This window comes from Pocillopora verrucosa, chromosome 12, assembly GCF_036669915.1.
Source record: "Pocillopora verrucosa isolate sample1 chromosome 12, ASM3666991v2, whole genome shotgun sequence".
Taxonomy (NCBI): domain Eukaryota; kingdom Metazoa; phylum Cnidaria; class Anthozoa; order Scleractinia; family Pocilloporidae; genus Pocillopora; species Pocillopora verrucosa.
In genome coordinates, this window is record NC_089323.1 from 6,328,237 (window position 1) to 6,350,133 (window position 21,897).

Here is a 21,897-nt window from a genome sequence, read left to right on the forward strand (position 1 = left end):
AAGATGTTATTTCGTCTTGTCAAGAGCGCGGGACGAAGAAACAATTCTGAGTCCCCATGAGGAATCGAACCTCAGATCTTCGGATTTCGCGCTCCGATGCTTTACCACTGAGCTACAAAGACTCCACGTTGAGCGAGGTCTATTACGAAGTTCATATGACACGCGTCCTGCATACTGCTAGGATCAGAAATGTCGATAGCGTAATGTTTACAGATAGAAATAAGAGAGATGGTAAGTTTTAAGCTTTGTAAAGAAATAGAGAAAGATGTTTTTTAGGGTACTCTAACAAAACGTGTACCAATTTCTTACAATCAATCTTACACATGACAATTAAAATATGACTGAAAGAAAATTACAGAGAGATTTCATTCAAAAGGAATCTTGTGAAACTTTTTTTTTATTTTATTTACAAACTGAATGCGTTATGCAAATCTAATATTTGCAATATCCCTACGTGAATCCCGTATCGAGAAACACTAAGGGGTCCTCACAGTGTTTTTGCTCCTAAAGTCTTTTGGTTTTCTTCATCACATTTTGGTCAATAAACGACGTTGTTGTTCTTCTTTTTCTCTGTTTGGAGAACCAGAGATGCAACAAATTAAATTGAACTCATTAAGAATTTCTTATTTCAGCTACAAGTAAATTCGATGGAGCACTTGCTATTTCTCTCTACTCCAGCATCGGACAAGGGTCCCGTTTCTCGAAATTACCGGTAACCTAACGGGCCCAAAGCCATATTTTTCAATCAAAATTTAAAGAATTGAGAAGCAGGTTTTGATACCCTAATGTCGCACGAGACCAGAATCGTGTCGTCCGAAACCAGAGTCATGTCGCCCAAAACCAGACTCATGTCACATGAAACCAGAATTAAGATCAGATCGTACAATGTAAATTGGTAATGAAGAAGAGAGATCTTTATCACTCAAGCGTTGTTCGTTGCCGACAAAACCATAAAGACTTTGATTGCACAGAAAACGATCACATGGTCGGAACTACAATATTTATGAGCGACGACTCCAGAAGCGTTGCTAATTCGAACAACAAAGTGAAGCATTTTGGTTTGGTATGCCATCATTTCGCACACACCTACGGAAATGCATCAATAGGGTTCTTCGATCGATCAGTACCTTCAGCGCTTAGTAATAATTTGCCTTTTATGTTTTACATGTAATATAAAAAAATCGGGTGACATGATTCTGGTTTCGGGCGACATGACTTTAGGCAAGATGACTTTAGGGTGACTTGACCTTAACCAGTGTGACGTGTCTGTTTGACGTTGTTTATAGTGAGGGAGAGTTTAAGTCGGATCACGAAATGAAACGCTACCCGACCCAGCCCTCTCTCGCTTTTTCACTTCGCCGCTTCAATCGTGCCGTTTGCTATTTCGTTCCGTTTTACTAACTGACCGCCTGGATCAGGCTAAGAATCCATCAGTTCTTTCACAATTGGAGCCAGAGACAAAGGAGAAATTTTGAGGCTCTGCCAGTTCGGAATTTGCCACCACATATTTAGCTATCAATACTCACGGCGTTTGGAGTTCCCGGAGAAGGGGTGACAGCATCTATTAAAGGTGTGGAGGAAGGAGCTGTAATTTGCTGAAAACGAAAGAAAAAACTTTATGCAATCGAGACGACTCTCTGATAAGGCCGCTGGAAGATTTCAAAAACTTAAAGCTAAAATACTTAAAAATTAAATCACAAATTCTTTATTCGATAGTTTATCATATAATACGAGCGGATACTTTGTTCATTTGGGAGTTTTAGATCAACGTTTGTTTCTGAGTACGTGTGACCGCAAACCGCTAGAGGTCTGGTGACCAGGCTGCAGCGTTCACGTTTACGGTCCACGAAAGAACTTCGGGCGAGGCAGTTTCAGGTGGGTCAACCCCCTTGGCGCTTTTAATCTTCCTGTTCGAAAGTTCTAACGGGCGTCCTGTAAATATATGTGAGATGAAGTCTTTTCCTTTTAACAAATCCGTTCTGGATGCTAGAAAACCAAACTTTTAGCCACATTTTGTATTTTAAATAAGGTACTTCTATCCTTTTTGTAATTCAAGATGGCGGCGCACGTTTTTTTTTTTGTTTTTTTTTCGTTGATGTCGATCTAAAAAGCTGCAAATTTAGAAACTACTTGCTGCTGACCGCGGTTTGACGTTTGCGGTTAACACACCAAACGTGAATCTAAAATTCTCTTTGCTCGTGTTTTTCCTCACCACGACGGAGCTTAGAAAAATACAACGCAGCGCGCAAAATACCCGCGCCTATCAAACTATCGAATAAGGTATATGCAGGAAACTGAAAATAAAAGCATATTTCTTTCTGATCGTTGGGGATTACTTTATGCAAATGTCATCAAAGAAAAGAAAATGCAATCTCAGAAAAAAATACCCACCACTTTAGGAACAACAGTGACAGCTTCCACAGGAACTAACAAAAATAGAAATACAGAATAAAAACCGTAATACAAGATACAATCTTTTTTTAAAAAACATTGCAAGATAAAGCAACAGATATCAATAATGGTAACATTATGACTGGATACCGTTTATGGTAGATATGTCTTTTCCCAATGCTTCCAGGCGATGTCTATCATAAAACAAAAGGTACTTAAGATACTTCAAATGATTATCACAACATAGGCAAGAGATAAAATTGATTTTTTTTCCTTTTCTTGCATGATTCAAATTCAGGAAATTTTGAAAAGGACCTACAGAAACACAGTAAGGTACATGGGTTGTACAAGCAATTCATCTACAAAAATTCCTCAATTTACATGCATTTAATCCATAGAATCAGCTTGTATGTTGGCGGATTATGTCCGCGGCTGAGAGATTGTCCCAAAAATGAATATGTGGCCGAGAAGCGAAACTTCGAGGGCAAATGTGAAATTTTGAAGATACTCTCTCCCAAGGACATTATCAGCTGACAAACCAGCACGCTTGAAGGAAGGTTATTTATTTTATAACCCTCCGTTTGATTTACATATCGCGCGAGACCGCTTGTAAAAAAGACCGCTTGTAAAAAAAACCGGTGTTGCTCTGTTCACGGCCGATGATGGATTTATTATGTCAATATCACTAGACTCTACGAGGCGAGTCTTTTTTTCTTCCGTGTAAAATAATAGAGGCGAAAAGTGGAAACTTATGAGCACTAAATTTGTCTTTTTTCGACGGAAATAATCGAAGGGCAAATATCGACGCAGACAAGGGTTATTGAGCGATAACTGTCCGGTGATAACTGACCGATTTTGCACCATGTGACGTAAAGTAGCCAAGGAAATCGCGTAAAAAATTAATGGGTACGTTATCATACAAGATCATTTGGTTTTATCACTTGAGTAAGGTTGACGTTATGAGCGTTAGCTCTGCGCCACTCGCTCTGACGATTAGGCTCAGGCTTCAAACGTCACTATGGTTAACAACTTACTTCAAAGACTGGATTTCAAATTCACAGTTTCCAGCAGCTTGCTTCAAATCATACAGCAGAATCATCTCATTTCTTTTCAGGTAAAATGCAATAATAAATAGTCATAAAGTAAATGGTTTGAACCCGAGGGTAACGTGTAATAGCATAGTTTGATCTTCCGGGTGAGTGCAGCCCTGAGAATTGATTGATTGATTCTTACAGCCAATAATATCACGGCAAAACTGACCAATCAGTTTATACAAATCGGACTAGGAACATTCGACTGACAATAACTATTCACTTGACTCTGACTTCCGCCCAGGTTGTCGAAACGTCAGTCACCACTACCGACAACAGCCCTTCCCAGGACTACATTCACCCGCACGAACAAACTACACTATTACAATAAAAAATCATATTCAATCATAATACAACAATGTACAGAATATCATTACATAAGCTAATCTTTCATCACTAAAAACTTTCGCTTTACCGTTTAACTATAGTCAGACCACGAGGCCTATTTCTGAAAGTCCTGATCGGTTAACCGTCCTGTGAGGCGAGTTTTTGTTTGGTGTGATCACATTCAAGATTAGGATACTGTCATTTTGATAAATTTCATTATATTTACCAAAAAACTGCCTCCAAATATTAACTGCGGCAAAATGATAATAAAACTACATGTTCATGGTTTACCTCAGTTCATTAAATTGATGGCTGATGTGTTCAGTTGGCATCGGCATGAGATCTGGTAAAGATAAACATCCAGAATCAATTTGTAAAACTTCTGTGACGCTGCTTAACCCACTCAACCAAAACGAGAAACAATTGGGCAATTTATCTAAAACTGAGTCTCACCTATCATTCTACAGAATTTGGCAATTGATGGCTAAACTGTTAAATGTTTTTCCTAAATCTTTGCAATATTTAGCTCACTGTTTTGACAAAGGTGGCGAAGGAAATCAAATAACTACAGCTGAAATATGTGATTGGTGAAATTTTCTCCCCAACACCCCCAGCACCCCCCCCCCCCCCATTAAAAAAAAAAAAGGAAAAGAGTTTTCACACGATCATGGATTCCTTTTTCATATACCCCCAAAAAGAAACCTTTGCCCCCACAAAATGAAACAATTATGGTCTCACTCAAAAGGAAACGATCGGACTCATTGTTATAATATTAATTTTTACGAATCATTGCCAAACGATAATTAAGCAGCGGAGAACATATATTAGTGAAAAAAATTAATAAATAAATAACGAATCACAAACGAATCTGTTTCACCTACCAACTCCTAACTCCTCGAGGAGTTGCTCAACTGCCTTAGCTTTCTTGATTCCGACTGATCCTGGCATCTTCATCTAAGAATTGTCAAGAAAAAAAAACAAACAGAACTTAAAATATATGAAAGGAGTACAATATAAGTTACTACAGAAACTGTGGTGCTGTGTTGGTTGGGGTATAACGAGATGATTTGGTTAAATCTACTGAGTTCCTAACACAAATTGGCCACCGTAGAGAGTTTTTAAAACTGATATTTTGAGCGTTAGCCTTCATCAAGGTGAATGATGAAGGCTAACACCCGAAACTTCAGCTTTATAAACCCCTTTACAATGGGTAATTTACATTATCAACTCAGTTATGATTTCATAGGGTGCTGAAAAGGAGAATTTTTTTTAATAATTATTAGTAGCTACCTTAGTGGTGATCATTTCCTGTATTCTCCTAACCTTACTGTTTGATTTAGGAGTAATGTTGAAAGGAGAAATTAAATGCCAATCACTCAAAGTTGACTTATGATGGATTTTGTCATTCTTACCCTTGCACTGCGCAGATACACACCAGCTCCTTTACTCTCTGGAAACTTGACTCCTGATGGTTCAGCCTAGGAAAATTAACAACATGATACAAGTGGATAGATGTCTTTCATCACGTTTTTAGTGTAACTGGGCCTCCTTTGTGCAAAGAAATACAAAAGAGAAGCTCTGAATTGACCTAAGATGCCCTGAGAGGCACAGCGAATGGTGGAGGCACCCTTTAATAATCGTCAGAACAATAATAAGCAAAAAATAAACAAAGGAAAAATGCTCACTAAAAAATAATAAACCAAGCTGGAATGAGGCTCTATTTTGAGTTGCCAAGAATTTCAATTCTCCATTTAAAAATGGAGAAATTACATGTACATACAGTACATGAAAAAAGACTACATTTTACTTGCTGCAAAAACAGTGATTTAAATCCTTTAATCAATCTTTTTACCTTGACTGGTTTGTCACCTAGTTCCCCCTTCTTCTTAGTTTGCTTCTTTTTAACTTGCTTCTTGTCTCTTCTGGTAAAGAAAATAATAAGATGAATCACACTATACTTTGAAAGTCTCCATTGTCAACTGTTTCATGTCAGCCTGAGTGAAAGAGAGGTTCCACATTCAGTCATAACTGTTGATCAATCTGTACCAGTTTCATTTTCTAGCAAGAACAAAGTAAACTGTAAGTTCTCATTGCTACAGTAAAACTGAGAAATATTTTAGCACCCAATGAGAGTAAACAGGCCAGACAGGCACTTATACACTTACTTCAATCTGTATGAGTCTGTTTGATTCTCAGCAGCTGTGATGAGTTTCTGTAAATCCTGCTGTTTCTTCTCCCTCTCTTTCTTACGCATTTCTATTTTTCTCAATTCTGCCACAAGCATTTCTTCCTCTTGTACCTTAAAAGATTAAGTTCAGGAGATAATACAAGATAAGTCTGAAAACTTCAATAAAAACACTCTCCCTTGTTGCACAATTAACCCTTCAACTCCAACAATACTAATTATCAATAGAATATCAAGCAGACGAGTGATGAGAACAGAGAAAAATGTGACCCTCCACGGGAAAACGGACACTAACGCTTTTCCGTTTAAGCTGCAAAACCGTTTACTATCCGTTTATATCCGTTTAAACGGTTCATGAAAGCGTTTAAACGGTTTGCTCATCCGTTTAAAAAAATTTGCATCCGTTTAACGCTTTTGCCAAAACGTTTAAGCGGTTTGCTCATCCGTTTAAAAAAATTTGCATCTGTTTAAAAACATTTGCATCCGTTCAACGCTCTAGCAAAAACATTTAAACGGTTTGCTTACCCGTTTTAAAAAAAAAAAGCTATCCGTTTAAAGTTCCACGGAAAGCTTTGGACTGTTTGCCTATCATTCTGTTATAGGCAGTTCGATGTATTAATCTTACGTTCGCTCGATACTCGCCGGTTCTTGAAATACAGAAAGACCGTATCTTATTTTGGTTTTATCTTTTGCCTGATCCTAGTAAGCGAGTTTCCGTCGCATCCTTTGACAAACAAGTTAAATCGGCTACTCTCTTTCTGTTTATATCATCTTGATTCATCTTTCTTGGTTTTATTGACAATCATTTTAACGGCCCCGCCTGGTGCGTGACACCGATTCGACCTTTTATTTGCAATGGAACTTCATTGCGTTATTTGACCTTGAAACGTCTCGGCTTCAGACAAGGTGGCGGCATTGCAGTTTTTCGCGGTAGCCGTTAAGGATATTCGGCAGCGAAACTATTCTCAGTAAATTGCGCTTATTTCATGAATGTCGCACGAAAGCGGCAGTAATTAACCCAGAAATAAAATGCGCAAGTACATGCTAGTTATTACTTTTCGAATTATCATGCTCAATATTTTCGCTTTCAAGGATAATTATCCGTTGTCACTCTGAAAGTTTTTCCGCAGAAGATCTCGCCGGCTCAACTACAGCCGTTAAACATTAATTTTAAGCTCATCGTTTGTCGATTTTGGTCAACCGTTTCTCGGTTTAAGCTATCCGTTTTTGGACTTTGGTCAACTGTTTAACGTTTCGGGCTGACCGTTTTCATTTTTGGTCAACCGTTTAACAGTGTGAGCCATCCGTTTTTGAACTTTGGTCAACCGTTTAACGTTTCGTGCTATCCGTTTTTAATTTTGGTCAACCGTTTGAAGGCCTAAGCTATCCGTTTTTGGACTTTGGTCAACCGTTTAAATTTTTTGCCATCCATTTAAGCGGTTATGGCATCCGTTTAAACGCTCGAGTTAACCGTTTACTATCCGTTTACAACCGTTTTTCGAGACCGTTTAACGGAAAAGCGTTAGTGTCCGTTTTCCCGTGGAGGGTCACAAATATCAACTAGGATATAATTGGTCAATCCAAATTCTCCAAACTGCAAGCATAAGAATTTTTAAGGCAGACAGGAATTACTAATAAGATCTGAGATCATTTCTTCCTCATGCACCTTAAAATATAAATTTCAGGAGATAATACAAAATAAGTCAGAAAACTAAAACAAAAAAAGAATCCATGATCAGTTCCATGATTAACCCTTGAACACACATGAGTTATCAGAAATTCTCCTTACAGCACTATGTCAATTCAATACCAAGCAGAAAAGAATGCAAAAATATATCAATTAAGGGATTAGTTGATCCAACGCCAAATTCTCCAAACTATAAACGTGAGAATTTTTAAGGCAGACAGTAAGGAGAATTTTCTTTAATTTCCTTTCTCTGGTTTTTAAAGTTCTGTCAGCTGTAACACAAAGCTCAATCATTTTTATGTGTACCAAAGTTCATAGGCAGAGGTCTTTACAGTACCTGTTCTTGTGTGCGGTTAAACAGCTTCAAAAGCTGTTTCTTTCTCTCTGTTTCATGCTGACCATCATAACGTGCTGGCAAGTTCTGTGGTTCTTGTCCAGGGGGGGCTCTAGCCTGTGGAAAACAAAATTTTTTTTGCACCATTGTCACCAGACAACTTAAATCTTTCTTTCTTTCTTTCTTTCTTTCATGACCAAGCTTAATATTTACCATCTGTCTTATTTCAATTAATAAGTGTTTCATTCCTGAATTCAATGCAACTTCAATTACATTCACCCTTTACAACCTACACATAACAATAGTGTTCATGTTCCCCGCACTATTTCGTCAATATTTCCTAAGGCACTGACAAGAAGAATTTGTTTGACAATCAAGAGCATCTTAAATTAGTGATCATTTTGTTTCTCATAACCTTAAAGCTTAATTCAAGGATGACACTGTAAGGAGAAATTAGAAACCAATCACTCTTAGCAGTTAAATGGTAACAAAAGGTCAGTTTTAAAAGGAAACCTTGTTTGGAAATCATTCATTAAAAAAAATTGTTCTGAAGCATTCAAATTAATTGCAGAAATCTAAAGAAAGGCAGGATTAAATGACAAGTGAATTCTTAAAAAGGTATATATTTGATTTAATAATTAATATCACTTCAATCATATGTCAGCCAGTGTAGATTGTAAAGAACGTACATGTCTAGCTTGTAAGGCAAAGCCAATGAGGGTAAACCCTTTAACCCCAAAGAGCATTTATTTTCTCCTTAAAATATCACCCTTGAATCACACACAAAGGTCATTAGAATAAAACTAGTAATAATCAAAGATTAGTAAAGTGTGTGCAATCTCTAGTAAGAGATTTTTTAATGTACTGATTGTGCAGGAAAAAAATTGGTGTTTTCAGCTCAAGGCAGCCAAGAAAACATTTGCACATGAGATTGAAGCTATTTGAGCCACATACAGCCAGCCAGTCCTAAATGCCGCACAATGCCTGAAATCACATGGCATCACAATTGATCCCCTAGGGACTGGTCCATAAAACCCTTGAGAGTGATTTCACTAAAAACGACACCATTAGCATGCCTTCTCTTTCATTGAATGCAATAAATGATCACCAACTGAGAAAGCTCTTGATTGTTAGACAAATTCGCCTTGAAACCATCTTGAAATTTGTTTAGAGAACAGTATGGAGAATATGCACACTGACCTTGGGTGTAAATGGTTCAAGTGAGGTGGAGAGAAGATAAACTGTAGGATATCTTACTGACATAGCAACAGCATTCAACCTTTAAGACAAGCAGCTATTTAACATACCTTGAGTAACCTTGTAACACAGCTATAATAGCGATCCTTTAACTCTTCAATGGTGCGAGTCTACAACAACACAAACAATCAGTAAACTCTTGAAGGTAAATAGCATAATACTGTTCATGTAAGGTGTTCAGTTAATTTGTTTAAATTATGGAGAGATGAGAAACAAGGAAACATAAGCCCACACTTTATGCTAAGAAAAAATTCACAATTTTAAAAATAAAAATTGAAAATTGAAAAAAAAGCATACTTTAATTTGTATTCTCATCCATGATTGGCCAGAAAAAAAACCACACATGTAAAGATTATGAGATTTTATCTGATTACCTGATACTTTTCTCGGTCAAACCTATCATGAATTGTTATGAATCGTAGATCAAACCGTCTGCAAAGAAAACAGGAGCATAAATATGATTTGTACTACTGTACATGTATTCACAGACAACATCAAAATGTGATGAGAACAACAAACTGGCATACATGGGGCAGCAAAGTGTGTCAATTCTTTTTACCACATTTTTGATGTCTACAGCGATCAACAGTAACTGTACAAACACATGGCAAAATGTAATCTCTTTGTTTCCTATAATTATGTGATCAGATGGCCCCAAGGGTAATTCGCCCTTTACACCCAAACATCAGTATCCACATTCTCCATACTCTTCTCTATATATTTCTTTCGGTACTGACAAGGAGAATTTATTTGAAGATCAAAGCTTCTTGTGTTGGTGATCATTTCCTTTATTCGCATGATCTTAATGAATGATTTAGCAGTATTACTGTAAGGAGAAATTAGATGCTGTCACTCTTAGGGTCTAAAGAGTTAAGGAATACATTTCACATAAATTGTATAGAAGTAACAAGGGCAATTTTGGGAAAACTTTGAGAATACTAGTGAAATTAACCCTTAATTGCCTGAGGGCACTTGCAATTAATTTTTTCATTGTATAAACAACAACATTTTTGAGGGAATTGCATTTGGGCCCAATGTCTACATGATATATCCCTTTCAGTGCCGCCAGAAATAGCAAAACTTATAACTGATGTGATACAAAAGGATGTGTCTCAGTTTTGTATTGTTCTCAGGCCTGACTTATGAAATGGTTTTACATGTCTATTACCTGCACAGGTCAAACAAGTGATCAGTTTCATCTCGTGTCCAAGTAGAAGGAGGTCCATCATGAAGGTACAACTGTAAAGAAGAAATTAAACGAACAATTATAATAATCCATTACACATTTTTACATAATCACGATTTGCCTAAAAACTTTAAACAGTATGTCTTAGGCAACCACAATAACTAAATGCAAGGCCTTACATCATGTTTTATGCCTAGTCTAAAAGACACACTAGGCTACATTTTACAGTTGTACCTCATATTTTCTGAGATACACGCTCTCCCCAGATTCCTAAAACTGTGCTGATACAATAAAATTTGCATATTGGACCTCACATATTGCAACTTAATCCTCTGCTTCACACATTCACGAGGTAAAAAGGAGATAGTTGCTATTAAGCCAATTTTATACTTCTTTTTGTATATAATTTTTTCTGTTTCACTGCGAAACACAGTGAATAAATACATTCATTTGTATATTTTACCCAAACTGGTAATAACAACAAGCCTCACAAACAATAAAATTGACCACTCTTTTTTATGAACCTGTAAATGTAAACATAATTTTGAGAGAGATTACCTGGTACTCTTCATCTGTATAACTTGGAACATTCACCTTCTGCTCATTTTAAAGAATAAACAAAGCAATTAATGCTTAATATTTAAAAATACTTAGAGAAAAATATTTTCTCTAAATGTCTAACATTATGATTATAACCCACCCAATAATTTTTGCAGGATTCTACTGGCTACGTTGCATCATGTGGTGCAAAATCACCGGACAGTTATCACAAAATATCCTTTGTTTACCATGATATTTGACCACCAATTATTTTCTTAAAAAAGAAAGAAAGTCAGCAGTAAAAAGCAAGCTGAATAGTTTAATTTTTTTCATTTTTATTTCTTTACATGGAAGAAAAAAACAAATTTGTTGGCATAGTCAAGTAATAATGACATAAAAAAGCTGATCTTTAATGCTGCTCTGGAAAGTACAAAACAGTCAACAAAATTTGTTACAGCACAGCACGAAAATTAATGGGAGGGTTATAAAAAAAAAAATCCCACAGTGCCTTGATGGTATGTCAGTGGATCATATTGTTTCTAAAACAACTCCCTCAAAAATTTACATTTTCCTTTAAGAGTTGCTTCTCATCCAAATATTCATTTTTCTGAAAATCTCTCAGAAGCAGGCATTATCAGCCATGGATGGCATTAAAAATTGATGTAAATGTATAAAATAATCAACAGTGTCATTAAGAAAAAGAAAAAATCCTTTAGACCACATATCTTTACCACACATGTACTGTACAAATATGATCTTGTCTGAACAAAAATGTACAAAAAAATATGCCCTCAGAAAGTAAACCTGCCCCCTTAGAACATCTCAATCAAAATTCCTGACTTTTCAGGGACAATTCCTACATTTAAAACCTCACCTTATTAAACCTGGCAAATGGATATTCTTTTCCTTCATCAGCCACCCTTCTCCAATGGTAAAGTACTGCTCCATCTGTGCGAGCAGGGTTAGTGAAAGGCACCCACTTCCATGGCCTCACATGCCTACGTCCTAACTTAGCTTTCATCTGCTTGTAGCCATGAGAAGTGTCTGATGAAGCCAGTGGTGGAGAGTCTCTAAATAATTACAAAACAAAATATTTAACAATGGTATTAGGACTGAGTGGAGTCCGATTCAGTCTGTAACATAGAGTGATTAACAACATCGTATGACTACAAAGTGGGAGTCTGATTTGTTAATCACAAGCACAGTTCTGCTTGCGTAATCTCAGTAAGACAGAGTAAAGATTTAACATTCTTAATCCACACCATGTCAACCAACACTTTTCATTAAACTAATTTAATCCTGCTTTTCACCTTAGCATGTTCTCACCAATGGCATTCACGCACAGTGTTGCTCCATTTTTCTGCTTATAAACAACATATAACCCACAATTCCTCCATTCACTCTAACTAGGGGCTAATGCTTGACACAATTCAGCTTTAGCAAAATCTTTACAGTGGCCAATTTACATAATCAACTCAATTGATACAACAAAATTACCTTTCAGCCAAGATATGGTTTTTCACATTATGAACACCGTTCTTCATTGAAATTCATTAGAATACATGTATCTATGGCAACATACTTTCAATTATTACAATAGAGATGTATTTCATACTATAACTCCATCAAAACAAATTTCCACTGACCTACTGTCACTGTATAGCAAGGCATAAAGTTCACGATGCATTCCCTCAGGACGTTTGTAACTTTGCTCCCCAGTTCTTCTCAGTTTTCTTGGCTGCATCACCATTAAAATACAGAAGAAGAAAGCACCATGTTTAAAATTCACTATCCTCCTTAACATGTACATGATAAACATTGAACATCATCATTGCACATAAGCATCCCATACTGACATTCTTATCCTTGCAGCATGCAGGAAGTGTGTCATCATGGACCTAAACTACAGTAGAACCCTTTAACTCCCAAGATCTCATTAGTAATTCTCCTTACTGTCCATCATACAATTCATATGATGTTAGTTTGGAGAATTTGGAATTGAATTAAACAAGAATCCCCTTATTGATATTTTTCTTTATTCTTATCACTTGTCTGCTTGATGTTATACTGATAGTGTAAGGAGAAATTCTGTCTTGGTCACTCCTTTAGCTCAGTGGTAAAGTATTCAAACAACTAAATTAGGAAGGTTGTACATTGTGAGTACTCGGAGTTGAGTTCTTTTTCTCCGAGTCTCCTTGTGTCATTCACTGAATAATATACTTCAAGAACTGTGTATTTCTTAAACATCTAAGTCATAGCAGAATGTTCCAGAACCAAATTACTTTGATGAGTTACTGCCACCAAATGAAAAGAAATTTCCAAAAAGCATTACCACATTAGTCAATTTTTGCAATGGCAAGAAAAAATTTCAACAGAGTACCCGCACTGGCAAATAACCCACACTTTTTGTCTTCGCTGTTTCATTGAGAATGAACATGTCAGCATCATTTTCTGTGTGAATTGCTCTGAAGCCAGCTTTTTCACAATTAAATTCTTTTAATTTCAAGTTCATTACCTGTGTAAAAGAGAATTTTTTGAACTACACAAAGAAAAAAGCTGTGAAATTGACAAGGTAACATAGTGAGAGTATGAACAAGAGAAAAGCTTATTGAGTTTTATATGTTTTTGATTTGCATCGGCTTTCATCCAGAGAATATAAGTCTCTCACTACAGTGAGCAATCTGCACAAAATAAATGAGTTATTACACAGGTTTTTTTTAAGAGTATCTCAAGTGGATGTTATCATCTCTGTTTTTTTCTTGCTTATAGTTTTAGAACTATACCAGAAGCTTTAAAAATTATTGTATTACTCACATCTTCCTATAACCCACACCAACAACTGTTTGTGGAAAAACTAACAGATTACCCACAGGTAATCAGCCAAAAATTACGGTAGATGAATTTCTTGGCTGAGGAGAAATGCTGTGACATGAAAACTTACATGTACCAAAGAAACAAGCCTATTGAGGATTAATGAAGTTTCTGAAACAAGCCACCAGCTAGCAAACTTAACTGGTTACTTTAAAAGGTGTAGAAAGTTACCTCTGTTATCAAATTACAATACAATCAGGAAGAGTATATGTATATTGACTGTAACACCTCTGTACCAAACCCTAACCAACACACATCTTGAACAAGATCTACACATACCCTCCTTTTTATGAAAACCCTGTTTTAGGGTATCACAAAAGAAAAATTAGCACTTTCATTTGTATAGGTAATCACATGATTTTGAGTGCAATTTGGAATACATAAGCACAAGTAAATTCTTTTAAAGACTAATAAAATTGTACAAGCCCGTAGGGCGAGTGCAATTTGTGGTCTTTGAAAAAATTAACAAGTGCTTATTTATTCCAAATTGCACAAGAAAAATTTTGTGATTATGTGTTAATAATAAACATGAAAAAATATGAGATAGCTTATCATAATTGAGCATAAACAAAGCCCATGCATCAAGTGCAAAAATAATTTATTCAAACTGTGCATTCAGTCAAAACAACCGCATACAATCAAAACAATAATGTGCAATGATATCTTCGCATCTTTAACGCTTAAAAAAGTTCAAAGTCCAGCTAACAGTTCCAGGAATTGTTCAGTCTGTGTCCCAATCACTTTTGATGAAATGGAATCATCATTTCCGAAGTTTAACCATGCTTGTTTTTAATTTTGGTGTTGGATCACTCAAGCAAAGTGTTAAGCTAGGTTGGTTCATAATTTTTGATTTCCTTGGTAATTCCCCTCTCAAAACACCACTTTTTCCAAACTGACAACCAAAAAGCCATGCTTTTTACAGTGTTTTTGTTGTTTGAGCTGTTTTTCAGCCGCAGTGGTGAAAGAAAACCTACCTAAATGTCAGCCATTGTTTCGCTTGCAAATTTTCAAATTTTGTTGCAACATCCAAGGCTTGCATTTGATTGGCTGTCTATGAGTTTCTTTGATCATTGACCAATCAGAATGTCTGATTTGTTACTTTCTTTGCACTGAATTAACCCTCTTCTGCACTGAATTAACTCTCTTCTGCACTGAATTATCTGAAAACTGCATTTATCTTAACCAATCAGAACTGAGTAATTTTTTCATGTATATCATCAAAACTGAAATATCATCACCTATACTCAGCAACCTTTTTCATTTTCACCAGAACATGATCTGCACATACAAGTGTATTGAACTAAAAACACCTTGTATGAGATTTGTACTTTCACACTTCCTCATTTTTCAATCATTTTTTTTTTTTAAATTCAAAGTAGCACTTTTGAACAAGGTTATTAGTGGAGATGCCTTATCTCAGAAATTAACAAAAAAACTTAAAAATCACAGACACAGCTTTTAGTTCAATATGTGAAAATTACATTCCAATGAAAAACAAAAGATGTTTAAAAAAATATCCTGTAAAAATGTCTCAGCATGAAAGAGTAAGCTCCTCTTCCATTAAATGGTCAAAATTATTACGGTAAATTGCACATCCAAAATCAGATTAAAGTAAACTTAAAGAAAAATTTGCAAGCCATTTCAGTTTGAATGAAAACAATGACTTTCCTCATGTGATGCCTGAAATCCTTTCACGATCATGAAAATTATGCATGATACTTCCCATTAATGTGACAAAAGCAAGAATTCAAGAAAATCTGTTTAAAAAATAATTACCCCTCTTTCCTGGCGGCACATAACTACAAGTACATCCTTAGGAACAAGTGCTGCTCAATTCCCGGCTCAACAGGCGTCGCACTTCGAGTATAGTGCCAACTTAAAAATATCTCACATGAAGATCTCAAAACTGGTTTTACAGCAAGCTTAATCACACACGGTGTGACTGTAAACATGACTTATATCATCAATGCAGAAAGTAAGAAAAATCGTAAAAAAATATCAAAAGAAAGAACAAATTTACCTTGTTTCCCCCGACAATAGCTTCTTTGGTGGGAACAGAAGCAAGTCCTTGATCCAACTCTAAAATATCTCGAATATCACTCATATTTTAAATTCAACGATGAAGTCACTCTCAAATAATACAAAGCACATAAGTTAACAAGTCTTTAAAAGAGTTCTTAATCTTCTCGGACAACAACAAAGTATACATTTACGACTTCGTTGTTATAACCTCGAAGCCGCCATTATGAGTTCACTCAACTAGTTCCCATTTTGTCTCGACCAGACTCTCCCCCAGTCCAAAGCGCGACTACCATCACATGCCGGGCAAAATACTGAGTATTACTCTGAGTATTGATTTCTTGAGGTAGAGGACATTTTTTCTTAATCAAGAGGGCACTTTTGACAATCAAGAGGGCATGATTACTTGATGCTTACTGAGACTTTTTGCTGTTTGCGGCAACGATTTATTGATTGCATTTTAATTGAATGAAGCCGTGTAACGTTATTAACTGTATTGGTCAGTTACGTTTGTTTTCACACTTGTGGCGGCATTGAAAGGGCTTCATCTCGCGGACATCGAGTGCGAATGCAATTCCCTTAAAATTTTTCCCTAAATTTTTGTGAACATGAAATTGCAAGTGCCCTCGGGCTCTTGCGATTTTTAAATTTCTTCCCAAAATTCAAATTTTGGTAAAAGTTTGAAAATGCAAGTGAAATTAATCCTCCATTGCCCTTGGGCCCATGCGATTACATACACTAAGCGCATACGTTTTTATAAGAGTCCTCCCCCGAATAAGCGCCCACCCCACAGGCCTTAACTTCGAACAAGCGCCCCCCTTCCCTCCTCGAATAACCGGCCCCAACCCTCCTTCGTCACTTTTTTTAATAGTAGGGATATTAGGAACACATATTTTCATTGCCACTTAATTGATCATTTTTTTTGAGCTTTAATTACAGCGGAATAAGTACGGGAGACTAGTTTCTATTTCCGTTCCAGGTATTTCTATATCCATATGCTTGCAGGGTTCCTGAATGTGTGTTAACTAATATATTTTTTTTTGGCCTATTGCTACGCTAAATTAACAAGGACCATCCTAAATTAAGCGCCCTCTTTCAATAGGCGCCCCCGATTTAAGTCGAAATTTTAAATAAGCGCCCAGACGCTTATTCCAGGAAATACGGCATTACCGCAACTTCTGAAAACACGTGATATTACACAACCATTTACTGAAGTGGAGGTGAGTAATGTTGGATATTTATCGAGTCGCGAAGCCACTACCAGCCACCGACACCGAGGTGAACAGTTGTTTTAGTATCTACTAAAGCGGTGAGATAATAGCACAAAAGATGATTTATTCCTGCAACGATTGCAAAATTTTTCGGGCGCAAATCCCGCGCATGTTTTTCGAAGGAGGTGGCTAGTGGTGGATATTTACTGAGCCACGAGCTCATATAGCGAGAGAAAAAAAACGATTTCAACTTGATTGTTCCTGGAACGATCACGATATATATGGGCGCAAATCCCGCACGCGTTGCTCGGATGTGAATTGTAAACGATATCCAAAGTTTGAGTATCCAATCAGCGCGCACTTTCAAAGCTATCTACTGTTTTAGTTTACATATTAACAAGAGATATTTGGACTTTGAGTAGCCAATCAGTGCGCACCTCTAACGCTATCCACTGTTTAAGTATAAAAATTATACTAATAATCATGAATTTTACTCGGCCCCATGCGATTATCTATGTTTATAACAAAGAAGGTAAAATGATTAAATGCCGATGGCGAGAGTAAACGTGTATTTAACTCACTTTTCGTATTATTCTTGAATCAGCGCTGAAGCAAGATTTCAAAAATATTTTGTCCGTCGGAATACAGAACTTTGGATTTTAAACATCTTAAATGACTGAAAGGAGTAGAGAAGAGGGTAAAATTTTTCATTTTCCCAAGAAGTCGTGCTTTTCCTCAAATGTCTCGTTCTTGTGTCGCCCCAACCAATTGTGTACAACTAGGCTTACTCAAGGGAATATCTAGTTGATATTCTCTTGGCTTACTTTCTACCGAGAGGGACTGGACAGACAAACAGAATCCCACGTGTACTTTCCGCTGACACTGAAAGCGTTTTACATCAGATTAAACCCAGAATGCAACGCGAAAGGGAACAGTTTGCGTCACGAGTAGGTTTGTAAACTCACGAATGAGTTTTAAGAAGGAGTGGAAAGCCCTCGAAATCCTCGAAAAACCGGAAGCATCTTTAACCGAAGACTTCTATGTAAACCATCCATATTACTCATTCAAAATGGTTCAGCCAAAGAGGAAGGAACAGTGTACAAAGGGGACTACAGGGGACTACAGTCTTTATTTATCGCCTGGGAGGGGTGGGAGGGAGGACACAGACGTCGCCAACAAAGTATAAAGGGGATTACAGTCTTTATTTATCGCCTGGGAGGGGTGGGACAGAGGATTTTTGGTGTCATTTGGTTTTTAGGGGGATTGAAGGGAAGATCAGTCGTCGCCAATAGAGTATAAAGGGGTCTACAGTCTTTATTTATCGCCTGGGAAGGGTGGGATGGAGGAATTTGGGGGGGGGGCAGATTTTTTCGCGGATTTTTGGGTTTCAGGGGGATTGAAGAGAGGATCAGTCGTCGCCAACAGAGTATAAAGGAGACTACAAAGTTGGTCGAGTAGCTGTGAAAGCGAAAAAGTGAGACATTTTAACTTACCGAAATTCTGCTAAAAACTAAATAAATCAATTTAAACATTTTATCCACGTTACTTATATACAATACAAAAATGTAATTCAAAGGATCAGTTTTCCTGCAGAATAACTCACGCTAAATAAGAATCATATGTGTTTCTTACATTCGTGACCCCAGTTAAACCTTAAACTAAAATGTTCAACTTTTCTGTCTTGTCTCGATCTGAACACGAGACTGCTAGGGTCGACTTTTTTTATATTTAACCAATAAACCTTCAATAGTTTCCCTCATTTTCAGCAAAATTAATTCAAGTAATACACGCAAAATACAATATCATAATATGTGTCTCTTACATTCGTGACCCCAGTTAAACCTTAAACTAAAATGTCCAACTTCACTGTCTTGTCTCGATCTGTAAACGAGACTGCTAGGGTCGACTTTTTTTACATTTAACCAATAAAATCTTGAATAGTTTTTCTCATTTTTACCAAAAGTAATTCAATTAGCAAGAACCTTGTCAGTTTGACAAAATTGAAGTGCATTATCGACCCCGGTTAAAACTAACTAAAATATCCAACTTCTCTGTCTTTTCTCGGTATGTAGACGGGTCTGTTTAACTTATACCGGGACGACTTTTAAACAGCTGACCTTAAGAAGGCTTGTTTTTTTACTTTCACCGAACGAAGTTCGAGTAGCGAGAATCTTTGACAAAAAAATGCATCAGATTTTCCACTATTAATGAGAAAATTACCAGTTATTCAAATTACATATTAAGTAAAACTATGTAACCACTGCGGGCGGAGTGGCTTTACTACTGTCTTTTCTTAAGGCAAGACATTCCATGCAAAGAAACATTCCATTTCCTCTCGAAATTCATGTTTGGGGACTATATATACTCTATATACACATTTTAAACTGTCCATGAATAGAAAAACTCCCAAACAATCTTTGCTGTCGATTATGGGCATAGAAATTTTCTTATGATACTTCATTAGACTATGAACAAAGATATGAGAGTCCAAGAATAATAAAATGCTTTGCTGACTGTTACTTGGAGGCTTCATTCTTGTCCCTTGCAGTTAGATTCTTCTTTCCTGAAACAAAAAAAAATCAATAAAAAGACATTAGAAAAACAATTATTATATACACAAGTATCTAAAAATTGTTATCATCATCATCGTCGTCGTCATCATCATCATCATGGTCGCCATAACAACTGACTGACCCGGTTTAAGCGGGTCTTTAAACCATCGGCTGCGGACGAACACCTAAATTTGTCATTTGGAATGTTTTCAACGCTTCTATCAAACATAAAAAATAACTGTTAACTCGATTTTCTTAAATGTGATTTGGAACTCTTAAAAAACTATATTTGACTGCATCCACAAAGGAGCTTTCAACATTTTAAGGATAAAAGCATACGTGTCTATACACTAGTTCTTGTTATCTCGACTGGAACCGGCTACTCTAGGTGGAATAGAACTAACCTTTGTTTTGTAAAGTCAAATGTCACGTTATCTCCAATCAGCATAAACGGAGCCCACTGGGAAACTTTGGTGAAGCCGATGTCCCTCAGCCATTTCATGGCCTGGTGAAGACATTCACTGGCACTGAGTCCGTCATAAAGGTGTCTGTAGAAACGCCTCATAAACTGCTCTGTTGCTTCATCCTTTATGGCCCACAGTGTCACCAACACAGAACGTGCACCGGATGCTAAGAACGCTCGTGCAATTCCAATGACTCCCTCGACTTTGATCTCTCCACGTCCACTGTGACAACAGCTGAGTACCACCAGTTTGGCTCGCAGCTTAACTTTTGAAATATCAGAGATCCTCAAAAGGTAGTCTTCTTCCTCTGGAATATTGCTCGAAGAAGGTCTGGGGGAAAGGGCGATTTCTCCTCTATCAGGATCACCATGGGCAGCAATATGAATCAAACTCACTGAGTTCATTGCTTGGAGTACCGCCTTTCTTGTCGCTTGCTCTCCTAACAAAGGCTGAACACCCAGCAGTTGTCCGATCATCTCTGCTTCCTTTCTTGCGCCATCCAGTGATCTGAAGTCATGGATTTCTCCCCTGTAAAGCACCCTGCCTACCTTAGGATTACCCACAACTAGTGCACCGGTCTGACCGTGGTAGTCCACTGGGCAGTCCTGAATGAGCTTCAGAGTCGTCAAAGAAGGGACGATGCGGATCCTGAAAGTCTCTGCTAAACACTTTCCGCCGGGCTTGTCTCGTAGGGCCGCAAATGGGACTCGGTACAAGCTACGTTCGGGAACAATGATGATTTCCGACTCGGTGAGTAGATCGGCCACTGGAGCGATGATCACCTTGAAACACACAGAAAGTCTCCTTTCAGTTTCTTTAGTGTCCTCGCCTCTCAAATCTTCTTCGTTTTCATCGTGAAGTGACATCGGCATGGTTTCACTCAAGGATCTATCTTCACATTTCTGCTTGGGTAAAATGCCAAAGCGGTGGAGACATTTGTTGAAAAAACTATTCAAATCAAAAGCGTCCACAGGCCTGAGGGTTTCGTCATCGACTTTTTCGGATTGTCGAAGTAAAATGTCTCCGTTTGCTTTCAAAACCCAAAGAGAAACCCTTCGATCGTCATACGAAATGTACAGGAATGCAGAGCTACGTTCTTTGCTCACAATCTCTTCCATCCCACGCCATGATTTTGGGTCAGCTGAGATGTGATTTTCAACAGAAAAGTTTTGTGCCATCAAGTCTGCTAAGCATCTAGCCCGTCGAAGCTCCTCGACATAAATATCATCTTGAGGATTTCCAACAGAACAAAGAAGTGAACTGAGCCACTCGTAGGGAAAAGTTTCGAGCTTTTCTAAAAGAGCCAGTTGAAACTGTTCGTTTCCTTGCTGAAATTTTCGCAATGTTTCATACTTAGCTATGCATTGATGAAGATACGAAAATGCTTCCTGGGTCTTTGATTGCGATAACTTCAAGAAGGACAACTGGAGCAGGGTGAAAACCTCGGTTTGTATGTCTGCTATATCGAAGCTTATCACGCGGGCTCTCTCAAGGTATTCATAGGCTCTGTCATATTCGCCAGTTATTCGACACACTCGTCCTAGGCTTTTGTAACTTACTGCTACTGCTCTTCTGTAGCTAGTTACACTGCTAATATCAAGTTGTTTCTTGTAATATTCTTCGGATTTCTTATGATCACGAAGCCATTCAAACACAAAGCCGAGGATACCAAAAGCGTATCCTTGACTTTCTCGGTCACCAATTTCTGTGGCAATACACCGTATTCATAAATGGCCGCCGCGCGGAACGGTCTGGAATCTAGCGCATGAAATCGAGGTCGGA

At 37.3% G+C, this 21,897-nt stretch overlaps 2 protein-coding genes across 2 annotated transcripts; both read right to left on the minus strand.

Annotated features, from left to right (window-relative positions):
• Positions 1-361: 361 nt before the first annotated feature.
• On the minus strand, positions 362-16,124 carry LOC131789051 (DNA methyltransferase 1-associated protein 1). The gene is made up of 18 exons (XM_059106119.2): positions 15,890-16,124; positions 12,645-12,736; positions 11,873-12,068; positions 11,017-11,055; positions 10,441-10,511; positions 9,647-9,704; positions 9,323-9,382; positions 8,019-8,132; positions 5,975-6,108; positions 5,662-5,731; positions 5,222-5,287; positions 4,691-4,763; positions 4,101-4,152; positions 3,426-3,497; positions 2,542-2,585; positions 2,392-2,426; positions 1,527-1,595; positions 362-570 (listed from the first exon to the last, which is right to left on the minus strand). Exons 1-18 carry the CDS (start codon positions 15,971-15,973, stop codon positions 505-507), a joined length of 1,395 nt encoding a protein of 464 aa, XP_058962102.1. The 5' UTR covers positions 15,974-16,124; the 3' UTR covers positions 362-504.
• A 3,504-nt stretch (positions 16,125-19,628) lies between these two features.
• On the minus strand, positions 19,629-21,293 carry LOC136277119 (tetratricopeptide repeat protein 28-like). The gene is made up of 2 exons (XM_066158802.1): positions 20,056-21,293; positions 19,629-19,662 (listed from the first exon to the last, which is right to left on the minus strand). Exons 1-2 carry the CDS (start codon positions 21,291-21,293, stop codon positions 19,629-19,631), a joined length of 1,272 nt encoding a protein of 423 aa, XP_066014899.1.
• Between the last annotated feature and the right edge of the window lie 604 nt (positions 21,294-21,897).